Genomic DNA, 12910 nt, shown 5'->3' with positions numbered 1-12910 from the left:
AGGGCCTCAAAAAGATAAGTCTATCTGGTCAACACCTATATTATGTTCATATCAATTCAGTAAGATACAATGCAATAGAAATGCCATCTGAAATTTCAGCTGTTGAAAGCAGATGTCCTTGCTAGGGTAATTTTTCTGTATCAAACTGGATATTTCATCTCTGACTGGAAGTGAGTAAAAAGGTTAAAACCAGCTTGCACTCACAGGAAGCTCAGTAAAGCCAAACTTGAAGCCTGTCATTCTGTCTTCTAGGTATTTGCAGTGGATGGGGAAACGAGCATTATGTGACTTTTGATGGAGCATACTACCATTTTAAAGAAAACTGCACCTATGTCCTTGTGAAGTCAATTCATCCTGACTCTCACAACTTCTGGATTCACATAGACAACTACTACTGTGCTGCCACTCGTGGAGCAATTTGTTCAATGTCCCTTATCATTTTTTACTCCAACTCTGTTGTTACTCTGACACAGGCAATGGAACATGGAAAAGAAACAAACTTGGTAAAGTATTGTGCTAAAATGAATTCTCAGTATTATTTTGCTGTAGTTATATTACTGTACTGTTAAATGCCCTGTCACAACAAAGAATTAAGCTTGTAAAATATGGAATGGGTAAGAAATGCAATTACTTTGCTTCTTCGCTTTCTTTTTTGCTTTGTGTCAATAAAAATCTGTATGTACTAAAATTCTGGGAAATTATCACATAACTGAAAATTGTGGGTTTTGTCCTGATATGAGTATCCAAATATAAATTGCAACATATTAAAAAGGAATATTAGACAACTGCTTAATAGACTGCCGGTGACAGACATGATTTGGTTCACCTAAGGTCTGAATTTCTGCTGCCCTGCTTTCCAGTTGCACTAATCATGTACCTTACTCAATGAAAGAGACCTTTTGTTTCTTTTCTTTTTAGATTTTGTTTGATGATAAGAAAGTTGTCCCAGACATTTCCAAGAATGGTATCAGGATAACCAGTTCTGGCCTTTACACCATAATTGAAATACCTCAATTAGAGGTTTACATCTCCTACAGTCGACTTGCATTTTACATAAAACTCCCTTTCAGCAAGTTTTATAACAATACCATGGGACTCTGTGGTGAGTGTCCTCATCAGCTGACAAAAATCAATGCAGCGAATTTTCCTCCTTCTTTCTCTCATTACCTTGTAAAATCTCTAAATGCTTGCAACTTCACTATTTCTCACAAATGTTAATAAATTTATTTAATGGAAAGACACTATCAGGAAATGGAGTTTTAAGTCATATCCTTTCATTCTGTTCAGAGTCTGTTGGTGGATGGACACAGAATTTTTCTAACCCCTTCCTTTTCATCATATCTACTTCATATAGAAATGTAGGAAATCTGGAGAGTCCTGTGCATCTCAGTTACTCTGACCGCCAGGAGAAATCTATCAACCAACACATCAATTCTGGTTTTCATGAGTAGCTGGCAAACTGTTTCTTTGAGCCTTCTCTTCCTAGAAACTATTCTTGTGAACTTACCAGGATCCCACATGTTGCTCCCTTTGCACAAGGAGGAGAACTTCCCCCCAGGTTTTCTCTAAAAGAAGCTTCATCAGCATCAATTGTCCTTGAACGGTCACTTTTATATTGCTATCAGGTACCTGCACCAACCAGAAGTCTGATGATGCTATGAAGAGGAATGGTGAGGTTGTTGAGTCCTTCAAAGAGATGGCATTAGATTGGAAAGTCCCACATCCTACCAACAGATTCTGTAATCCTGGTGTCTCACGACCATCAAAGATTGAGTATCATCAGCATTGTGTGCCTTCTAATCTGTGTAAAATCATCTGGTAAGACAACTCCCAAAAGTAAAAATAAGTTCACAAGATAATTTTGTGCTTCACTAAATGTCTTGGGTTAACTGATTCTAGGATATGAAGAAAATATAAAGTCTTGCATACCTTGTAAAACTGGGTGCAGTGAACTGATGTGTGTGTTCTTAAGGTTGGCAGATATTTTTCAGCTGCATCAGCAAAATCAGTTCTCCTTTAATAGAGTCTGCTTCTTGGCACTCCCTCTGCCTGTCAGGTCTAGAGAGGCCAAGTGGGAACTAGCTATAATTCAGTACCTGAAAGCTCTGAATTATATGGAATGCAGTAAAAAAATAGTTAGAAAATGTGTGTGTCTGTATTAAAAATAATTTTGTGGTTTAAAGCAGGATTTTCAAACATGCTAACATAAAAATATCAGCATATAGACTTATAGCTATGAGCTGTGTAGGAGCCTTTGCAGGTAGCAGTCCAACATAATATTGTTTCCTTTCAAAGCATTGTAAAGAACGGCAGATAACGCTCATACTTTATTAAGTTGTGTGGGTGTATTGCCTCTGAGAACAATTTGTAGTTGTACCTTGAGGCTTTGCCTGGGGCAGGGGGGATGGTTTGGCTCGGAGTTGAATTCTTCCTTGGAAGTAGCCCAAGGTTTTTCTCCTTGTTTTGTGAAGGACCCTGACAGAGTGCCATGGTGTGGTCCCCCCTCAGCCCTACTACGAGGCATGTGTGGCCAGCGGGTGCTTGGAGGAGCACCCCAGCACGGAGTGCCAGAGCATGCAGACCTACGCGTCCCTGTGCGGGCTCCACGGGGTCTGCGTGGACTGGAGGAGGCTGGCGAGCGGGCAGTGTGGTGAGCCTGGGAATGGGAGTGGGGTGAGCCTGGGAATGGGGCTGTGCGGTGAGCCTGGGAATGGGGCTGTGCGGTGAGCCTGGGAATGGGGCTGCGGTGAGCCTGGGAATGGGACTTCAGTGAGCCTGGGAATGGGCAGTGCGGTGAGCCTGGGAATGGGACGGCGGTGAGCCTGGGAATGAGAGTGCAGTGAGCCTGGGGAGACGAGTGAGCCTGGGAATGGGAATGTGGTGAGCCTGGGAATGGGCAGTGTGGTGAGCCTGGAAAACACCCCCTAGAGTGAAGCAAGTCTGGTCTGCTCTGTCCTCACCTGCTGCTCTGGACCTGAGAAAAAGCAGGAACAAACCAAAGAGGTTGATCCAGTCCAGAACTAGGGCAAGAGGGAACCAGGCCCACAGTAGCTCAGCCGAGGAGTCCCATGTGTTCCCCAGCGCTTGGACACTAGATGGCAACCCACTGCTTCTCTCTGCCTGCTTTGCCCTGCTCGGGGCACCCCACGAGTCGGAGTGAGCACTGCTGGTCTTGTCACTTGCACGTTGTTGGCCCCGTCGCCCCCTCTTGCTGGAGCTGCAGGGACCCCCTTGCCCGGCTGTGCACACCCGGGAGGTTGCTGCGGTAGCCTGGACGCTTTGTCCCTTCGTGTCCCTGCATCGGAGGGTACACATGGGGCTGGGCTTTTTAACTTGTATGTTGCAATGCTCCACAGAGGCCAGCTGTCCTCAGGATCAGGTGTACAAGCCATGCGGGGAAGCAAAAAGAAACACTTGCTTCAGAAGGTGGGTCATTTCAAGTTTTTCAAGTCCATAATGTGAAAACTGGCAGGGAAGTTTGAAGTTGGCATTCCCTTGGGATTTAGGTGTCTTGATTGCCCTGGGCTACAGTTTTGCCTCTCATTCATTCTCATTTATATCCTAATTCTGTAGAGGAGTTGTTATGGACACCCTTCCCTCCCAAAATATCACATCGCTGTTGGTTGAAGGATGCTACTGTCCTGATGGAAAAATTCTGCTGAATGATCATGATGGCATTTGTGTGTCTGTTTGTGGTAAGAAATAGTATAAATGGTGCTATGGGGAGTGGGGTTAAGAGCCTGACTAGAAGTGCATGTTAAGGGGGTTGTTTTGGGTACAGAGGAAATGGGGGAGACCTTGTTACTGACCTGTTCTAGTGAGGCTGGAAGCATTCCAGATTGAGAGTTTCTGCCTGCTCTTGCATGCAGAAGGTGCAACTTTCAAAAGAACAAAGAGTAGCATGTTTAAGAAGTTTTTGGGTTTACAACCTGTGACTTTGCACTCTGAATTTCTCTTTTTTTTTGTGGCTGATTCTCAGATTTCAATACTTTCCTTCTGTTCCTGTTTTCCTGCTTCTGTTGTTTTCCCTGATTCAGTTACTTTTAAAATAACATCTAATTCATTTTATAGGTTGCACTGCACAAGATGGCTCAGTGAAACAGGTAAAAGAAAGGAAAATACTGTCTTTATACTGTATCTGGGTTCTGTGACCTCCTACAAAAATGACCATGAGTTGTTTCTTTTCATTCTAAGTGAACTGCAATGACAGTGGGGAGAAAATCAAGAAGATTTTATTAACTCCAGAACTTGTTTAATCACTTGAGGCACAGACACAGAAGGAGTAGTTGCTGGGAATCAGTTTCCTGGTAGAATCATCAGGCTTTCCTCCTGGAAACACATAAACCTGCAAAGGAAGGTGGCAAATAATGGAATTTTTTCTTACTGTTCCCTTCTTCTCCCTCTGGGATTTGAACTGCAATTTTCCTACACAATAAATTAGGTTGACTCAGCCCTACACTGTCTTGCAGCAGGCATTCATTGATATAATGCTTCCAGGTTTTGCTCACTGAACTGCTATCCCTCTTATTTTTATAGCCTAGAGAGGCTTGGGAGCATGACTGTCAATACTGTACTTGTGATGAAGCGACCTTGAACATCTCTTGCTTCCCCCGCCCTTGTGCTAAATCTCCACCTATCAACTGCACAAAAGAAGGCTTTGTACGCAAAATAAAACCACGTCTGGAAGACCCGTGCTGCACAGAGACAGTCTGTGGTGAGTGGATCATTCACATGTCATCATGTGGCATCATGTGCCTTCAGCAGTAATCCCCAAGGGAGATGTGGTGCCCCACAGGTACCAGATTCACGTAGGCACATTGGAGTGGTAATTTCTTCCATCTACATGCCAGGAGCTCTTGCTATCAGAAGAGAATTCCTCTGGTGCAATTTGTACTCTAAATTAGTGCCATGACCTGGCAGATACTTACATTGGAAAATCCCCTGTGGATCATTGGGATCACCAGGTGCTCCACAGGATCCTTTGGCTCTTGTCTTTCTGAGATGGGAGGGTGATCTCTCCATAGAGATCCACCCAATAAGGGAGGATGTGTTCATCTTCCAGGCTTCCCTAAGGCTTCCTGTGGAGGTTCCTGATACATGTTTGCGCTCAACTTTGCATTTCCACCCTCCCAGTCCCAAATGCCCACCATAGCACAGGAGTAGCCTGCTCCTAACCCTGGCCATTCCCAGTATCTATTTCAAGACAAAGGATAGGGGACCCTGGTGATAGTGATAGGATGTTTTTTTTCAAGCTTTGTCTGCAGGTAATGCTGCTGGATGGGATGCTTTGGCTTATTTTATCTCTGCTGTCTATTGCAGAATGTGATATAAAAACCTGCATTATCAACAAAACAGGATGTGACTTAGGTTTCCAGCCAGTAGTTGCTATGTCTGAGGATGGTTGTTGCCCTATCTTCTCCTGTAGTAAGTACTTCATTTCCTTAAGGGGTTTTATTCCTTGAGGTATTTGATTTTTCTAAATGAGTTAAAATCAGAGGTGGTAGCTTCTTCCTTTCTCAGCCTTTACAATTCAGCTTTTTTTTTCTTTCCTTTTTTTTTTCTTTTTTTTTTTTTTTTGGAATTGGAGTAACTGGTGCAGGTATTCTGTAGCCAGTATTCAGTGAGTGTAAGTTATTGACCACATACGGAATGATGGTTAAACTGAACCCATCCAGAAGCTCTGCTGCCAAATTATATTTCCAGATTCACACACATAAGCCCATTGGCTTTGTTACCAGCACAGTGGTTAACAATAAAGAAAAGGTCAAGTAATTTCAAGTATGGGTAAAAAAACCATGAGGCAAATAGATTTTACCTTACGGAAAATACCAGCATGTAGAATTATCCCCACTTGAAACATAACATCTAAGCAGATGCTACATGTGAGCTTCTGAATAACAACTAGTACCAGTACTAGTTGCTCTTTTTTCCTCTTTTCATGTGTGCTATTAAGTTCAGCTCTACTCTTTGACTTCTCTAAATCACTCACAATTCAGAGATGAGAACAGTAACTGCATCATTCCTAGCACAACCTTTTAAATTTTTTTTCTTACAGTACCAAAAGGAGTATGTATTTCTGAAGGAGTTGAATTTAAGGTAGGTCTTCTTACAGACACTTCTTCCTATGAGTTAATGCTGCCTGAGTCAGAGTTCTCTGAAGTTTTTGTTGTCAACACTCATACAAAAAGCAGGATTAGATTCTTCCCTGCCAGTAGTCTTATGTACTACTGGAAATGGGCATTGGACTAGGTGATTTGCAGAGGTCCCTCCCAACCCCAAGCAATCTGTGATTCTGGAATAGGTTAGTGAACAGGTAATGCCAGAGACCAGTAACTTGCTTACTAAAAGAGATCTTGCCTATGCTTTAGAGTTGATGGGTCAAAATTGTGATTGAACACAAATTTTAAATCTCTTTGAATGTTGTAAGATTATTGCTTGGTCAAACTGAGCAAAAATAGAGGCTTAGAATTTATTTAAAAAATCATTTAACATCATTGATACACTTGGGAGTGTCAGCCTTGTGTTCATTTTGTGATACTGCTGGTAAGGTTTTAGAGATCTGGAAGTACAATAATTTCAGGAAATTCTTCCAAAAATAAATCTCATAGACATTAATTTTTTTGACAGTCCAGGGGGACATTTATTTCAGAACCCTCTGAATTCTTGTCATGGTTTTCTCTCTCCTCTATATTTCCAGCCAGGGACAATGGTGCCTAAAAGCTCTTGCGAGAACTGTGTGTGCATGGATGAGCAGGATCCTGTGACACAGACCAACCGCATCCAGTGCCTTCCAGTGCAATGCCAAACCACCTGTCAGCAGGTCAGCACCTCCTTGACCACAGACAATGGCTGTTGAGTTGAAACAGGGACAGTAACTGCTTTCTCAGTGCAACATAGCAGACTCTTCTATTAATTGTTTTGTAAGTCCTTTTTAGGGTGCTGGTTATTTTTGCTCTAGCAAATTTAAGAGGTCACCCTTGGAAAGGTGCCCTGAGGGGAAATGATTGCAAACCTGTTGAAGTCTGACTGCTGAAAGATGTTTGTGTCATTCTGTTGGTGTTGCCCATTGTCAGCTCAAAAATGAAGATTGTGAGGAAACTGCACAGTGGTTTATATGTTTCCAGACACTTTCAGGACTTGTGGGTGCGGAGTACTCAGCTACTTCTCAGTACTTGTGAGAATCAGCATTCAAGTTGTTCAGTCTGTTCCTGAATATAAGGAGGGTGGTTGCCTTTCCATTCATGCCCAGATAAGGTCAAATGCACAACCAATGTTAAAAATGGACAAAACCTTTCATTATACTTTATCCTGAAGCCAGCCACACCTACCAGGAGACCAATGGATACCTAAAAGACAGCACAGAAAATCTTCACAGGTCTGACAGCAACAGTTCTTGCAGATAATGATATCAGACCAAGTGATGGTGCCAGATTGTGGAAGTAATCATGTGCTAAATTAATTTTTTTGACCTGTTTTGTGTGTTAGCCTGAAGAAGAATAGTCAGTGAAAGGGTCTTCATGGCAACTGAAGTACCCAGAAGTCACTATTCAATAAGGCAGAAAAATTACCAGCTTTGATTGTCAGGCTTAAAATGGTTCCAACAGATTTCTAAAGACAACAGAATTGAAACCAGAAGGTTGGCTCATTTCCTCTGCCATCTTCAGTGTATCTTTGATCCAAAGATGCTTCAGGAACAAGATATTGGTTAACATGGATAAATGGAAACCTTATTCCTACAGGGTTTTCGCTATGTGGAAGAGAAGGGTCAATGCTGCAGCCAGTGCCAGCAAGTGGCATGTGTGGCAAATTTTCCATTTGGCAATGTGACCATTGAGGTAAGCATTCCCTTGCTGTGCACTCAAGCCTGAATTATCAAAAAGACCTCAGCATCTTTTCAACCAGTGTCATGCATTTCAAGGCTGGGAGGACCTCGAGGAGATGTAAAAATATCTGTGTTTCCAAAGTAAATGTAGATGTTCCCTGTAGCTGTTCCCTGCTGTGTGCATCTCACAGGCACTACTATGTTGACAATTATATTCTCTGGCAGGAATGGAAATCATGTTACCTCCACTTCTCCTGACATGAAATAGCAAGAAAGACTTTGGAAGGGATGGTGACATTATATAATGCTGCTCTTGCAGAGATACATGCGCTGGCTTCACATCACACTGCTCCCATCTGAAGCAGTTTCATTATTTTGCCCTGAAGATACAGAGATAGTGTGAGCAAGCTGATATAACTGTGCTGCCAGTGGTTCTGTATTTGCTGAGGCAGAAATCAAGTGACACAGCTGCTGGAGCGTAGTGCGACTTGGTAACACACACAGCTAATACAGCTAATACATCATGTCCTGTGAATATAGCATTGTGTAGACATGAGCTGAGCCTTTAAAGGAAGGGCTTGATGATCTTGGAGGTCTTTTCCACCCTTAATGATTCTGTGATTCCATGATTCTAACTCTCTGGTTTTACTACAGCCTGCTACTCCTGGGTATGGTTAATGATACTGTTTCAACCAGTGACTTGCCTTACATGCTATTGCTTCTCTGATAGCTCTTGTGTTCATCTTTTTTATTTCATCCTTTTATTCCTTGATGATTTATCTTACAAGCTATATTTTCCTATTCCAATATAAAATTTTTATCTCTCCATGAGTAGGCTTTGCAGTTATCCATTAACCTCTATTGCAAAGACTTTTGTTCTCTTTCACTCTTTTTAATTTTCTTCCATCTATTAAAAAAGAAAACTGTTGAAACCCTTTGAAAGAGTTATTTTTCTTTTGTCTATATTTTAGCCCACAAACATTAACACACCTACTTTCTGGCATTTCTGTTAATACCTTTATGCTCATTCTGGCATTCTTTCATTCCTTCCCCCTGGGTGGCCACAGAAGTGATTTTGCATAGACTGGTAGTGGGTGAGCTTGGTACATAATTTGTAGATGTGAGTTGCAGGCATCTCAGCCCTTTCAGAGTGGTATGAACAGCCCAGTCTTTGACAGTTCATTGACTTTATTACTGTTTCAGTTTTCTAATTTTATTGCTATACTCCACTGGCTTTTTTTTCCCTTTTCTTTTTTTTCCCTGTTTTTATCAGGTTGGAAAGAGTTATAAAGATCCATATGACAACTGTACTCAGTACACATGCACTGAATCAGCAGGCCAGTTTTCCTTGACTAGTACAATAAAGGTCTGCCTACCATTTGAAGAAGCAAACTGTGTGCCAGTAAGTATTTTACAGCCAGAAAAAGGCTTCTGGAACAAGCCCTGATGCTGGCCTGGGAGTTATCTTTGCTGTTTTGAATGAGTATTTCTTGATCTTTCTGGTATGATCATCCTTCTTTGAAGGAAATGTGCTTTTTCAGCCATGTGTCACGTGGAAGTAAAGCAAAAATATTTGCAAACAAGCCCACACAATTTACACTGTTGTGGGATAAGCACTAGAACTTGAAAGAGAAGGGTATTGGGGCAATAGCGAAGGAGAATCTTTTATCACTTGAGAAACATCAGCATTATAAAATGCCATTAAACAAGTGGTAATTCACCATGAATCCTTGGGGGACTGATGAACACAGTGTCTTCTGACATATGGTGTACCATTAAGTGAGGAAGTGGAACATGAACGAGCAAGGGGTAACATTCATATCTAGGCTTTCAGCTATTGGTGGTTTTCAGTAACTTTCAGAAGCATTTTGGGACTTCACAGCAGATCAAAGCAGGGACTAGGACAGCCATGTACTTGAATTAGCTCTGGGGCAGGCTCTGCACAGATCAGGCTGTTCAATTCCAGGGGCAGCTGTGATTCTCTGAGACTGGGGTTTTTATGCTGGCTTCAATAGGAACTAAAGATTAGGCATGTATTACAGGGCATTTTACCTGGCTTGTGAATGATATATAATCCTAAGAAAATTCACTCCCTTCCTTGCTAGATTAATTTTTTTGTTTGTTTGTTTGTTTTTGTTTTTTGTTTTTTTTCCCCCCAAGGAGCTTTATATATAATTGGTACACAAATAGGTCTGATGAGGAATTTGTGTGGATTAGAAATGAGGGACTGTAACTGAACTCTCATCATTGCTACTTTCTGCTTAGCACTACATGCATCTGAACTGACTGTTCTGGTTACTTTCAATACAGGGGACAGTTGAGGTGTCTTCAGATGGCTGTTGTAAGACATGTGAGTGCATTAAATCACTGATTCTCTACTCCAATACTGTTTGGTCCTTCCCTGCTTGCAGCCCTGTTTCTGCATGCACTGAAAGCCTGCAGTTTCCACAGACTGAAAGACAGTTTTACAGCAGCAGAACTGTTCTGTACCTCATAGCCAAGACTAAAAATCTGCCTCATTCTTCAAAGGGAACACTAACATTTTTAAATTTCCTTTTCTGTGCTTTCAAATAACTGAAGTACTGTTAGCTTGAACTATACTCCTGATAAGAAAACTTTTAGAAAACATTCTATGTATTATTGCACCTGCAAAATTGCACAGAAACAAAGGTTTGGGGTTTTTTTTTCTGTAGCATCTACTCAGAAATCCTATATTGTTATAGAGCCACAGATGTGATTTATAGCCATTTTAGAAAAACCTAAAACCTTCATGTCTCCTTTAGGTCTTGATTCAACAGTATCTTTACCTGCTAAAACTAGTCCACAAATGGAAAAGCACATTGACCAGTGGGGAATCGTTTGGCTGAATTAATGTCTCTTTGCACTCTCATTTGTGGTTTTGGTTGTGCATTTGAACTGTGGAAAGTTTTACTAGGATGAACTATCCTTGGTTTACTAGCAAATACCTTTCAAAACATTTGTTCCCCAGTGTGAAGAAGTCTAACAGAAGTGTTCTTCTGCCAGGTATTGACCTGCCACACAAATGCAAACGCAATGTGAAGGAGCAGTACATCATCCATGACAACTGCAAGTCAGCTGCTCCTGTCCCAGTGCCCTTTTGTGAAGGGATGTGCAGTACCTACTCTGTGTAAGTAGGAAGCCTTTTTCTGTCCTCCTCTGTGCCTAGTCTTCCTGGGTTCTTGTCACCAGTGGCCTGCAGCTGTTTGTCCCCTTCCTGCTGTTTGAAAGGACCCAGTTGGGAAACTGTGTGTGCAAAAGAGCACTCATTAGGAATGGCTTCAGCCTCATAGAGTGCCTTATCTTAGTCAGGAAAATAGATCCCTTGGGAAAGATATCAGCTAAATTTATTAAACATGCTCTTAAACATGTCCTTGTATGGTTTTTGAACTGCTCTGGTGTTTACTGGAGTTTTTTCCTCCTCTTTGTTCTCTGCATGAATTGCTCTTCTCTGTCTTGCTAGAATGGGCCTAATCCAAAATCCACTGAAGTTACTGGGATTTTCCCCACTGGTGTCAAAGGATCTGGCCCTGCATAGCCAATAGCATCCTGAGGAAAGGCTGTTATGAATAAGCAGAAAAATAGATAGGAAATTTTGTTCCTTAGTAGTACATGCATTTGGAGCCGCAAATATGGATCAGGTTGGGAAGACAACAGGCAGCAGACTGATATGAAAAATCTCATTTCTATAGGTATTCTTTTGAGGCCAGTGAAATGGAACACAAATGCACTTGCTGCCATGAAAAAAGAAGTCACAAAGTGAAGGTGGAACTGGTTTGCTCGGACCATAAAACAGTCCAGTTCACCTATGTGTACGTAGATGAATGTGGATGTGTGGAAACAAAATGCCCAAAAAGGATAACATGAGTATAAACTAAAGGAAACATTTCGTCTCCCATTTAATCCTTCCCTAGCAAGTGAGTAGTTCAGAAAATAGCTGTGAGTAACCTTCAAATGACCATAGTAGCGCTTTTTCTTTCTGGTATTGTATGCAGTTATGGAAATTAGCTAAGATTTTACTCTAAATGTTTGTAGAATAAACTGCATTTCAAAGAGGTCTTGCTCTCCTGTTTCAGTGATGCTGCTAAAGGGGCAAAGTGGCTGATGTCTTTAATCCCACACTGGTGTATAAACCAAGGTTATTACAAGACACTCTAGAGACAACTGATGCCTTTCAAAAATCCTGCCTGAAGAAAGTGCACATTTTTAAACCACAACCACATGTATCACTTCATTTCCCTTAGAAGAGAAACAGTAATCACTTCCACAGCTGCGGTTCAGGCAAAGGCAGGACTTGGCTCAGGGCCACAGTTCTGTTCTTCTCCCCAGTGGTCCTGAATCTACTTTGGCTGTGACTCTGGGTCACTGGAGGAAGTCAAGGTACTTTTTTCCCTTCTTCACAGTGAGCACTGTATCAGGGAGTGTAAAAACATGGTTCTTACATGTACTCTACAAAATTAATATATTTGTACCCTTATTGGGAGTCCTTATTTCACTAGGGTTTTTATTTGTGTTCAGTCTCACTACTGGTTACATGACTATGGTTCGTGTTACAAGTAATTGACTCCCAGCTGCCATGTCCAGTGGTATTGGTGACAGTATTTCATGTGGACACGGATCAAAATGATCCAACAATACCTTGAGAGTACACAAGGAAGGCAGAGGGTTCTGTTATTTGAGCAATTTGGTTTTTTGTGACCTGAAAGAGAACTGAAGACTGTGACTTTCTTAGTGTCCTGCAGCCTGCTGTGATAGCTTTTTGGGAATTGTTTTGAAGGAAATGCTTTGGAACTGACCAAGTAGATATGAAATCCATTATATTTTAGCTTTCCATTTTTAAGGTGTTATAGCTCTTTAGCCCCAGGGAATCTTTGCTTCTTTTTCATAATAAATCCTTTCAGCAGATGTCAGGTTACTTTGATATGTACTGTTTCATTATGGTGTTACTGATCTTAAAATTGTGGGGATCCTTGACTTTGATTGTAAGTTATAGGAACCTCCACATAATTCAGTTAACTGTCAGTGCAATGTAGCTCCCTTGGAAGGCACAATTGCTTCACTGAGGCTCAC

The 12910-nt window shown here is 41.6% G+C and overlaps 1 protein-coding gene across 1 annotated transcript in view; it reads left to right on the top strand.

Annotated features, from left to right (window-relative positions):
- LOC103624943 (mucin-5B) overlaps positions 1-12637 on the top strand; it is a 42587-nt gene extending 29950 nt beyond the window's left edge. The window contains exons 34-49 of the mRNA XM_008644289.2: positions 253-503; positions 919-1102; positions 1626-1818; positions 2472-2650; positions 3357-3426; positions 3574-3695; positions 4072-4103; positions 4537-4714; positions 5320-5424; positions 6056-6096; positions 6698-6820; positions 7740-7835; positions 9096-9224; positions 10133-10172; positions 10847-10970; positions 11533-12637. Of these exons, the coding sequence (XP_008642511.2) occupies positions 253-503; positions 919-1102; positions 1626-1818; positions 2472-2650; positions 3357-3426; positions 3574-3695; positions 4072-4103; positions 4537-4714; positions 5320-5424; positions 6056-6096; positions 6698-6820; positions 7740-7835; positions 9096-9224; positions 10133-10172; positions 10847-10970; positions 11533-11707 (2042 nt within the window). The 3' untranslated portion in view covers positions 11708-12637. The remainder of the gene's footprint in view (positions 1-252; positions 504-918; positions 1103-1625; positions 1819-2471; positions 2651-3356; positions 3427-3573; positions 3696-4071; positions 4104-4536; positions 4715-5319; positions 5425-6055; positions 6097-6697; positions 6821-7739; positions 7836-9095; positions 9225-10132; positions 10173-10846; positions 10971-11532) is intronic.
- The last annotated feature ends 273 nt before the right edge of the window (positions 12638-12910 follow it).

The sequence above is a fragment of the Corvus brachyrhynchos genome, unplaced genomic scaffold, assembly GCF_000691975.1.
Source record: "Corvus brachyrhynchos isolate BGI_N302 unplaced genomic scaffold, ASM69197v1 scaffold62, whole genome shotgun sequence".
NCBI lineage: Eukaryota > Metazoa > Chordata > Aves > Passeriformes > Corvidae > Corvus > Corvus brachyrhynchos.
The sequence above is the reverse complement of the archived record's forward strand: the minus strand, read 5'-3'. Positions and strand labels throughout refer to the sequence as shown.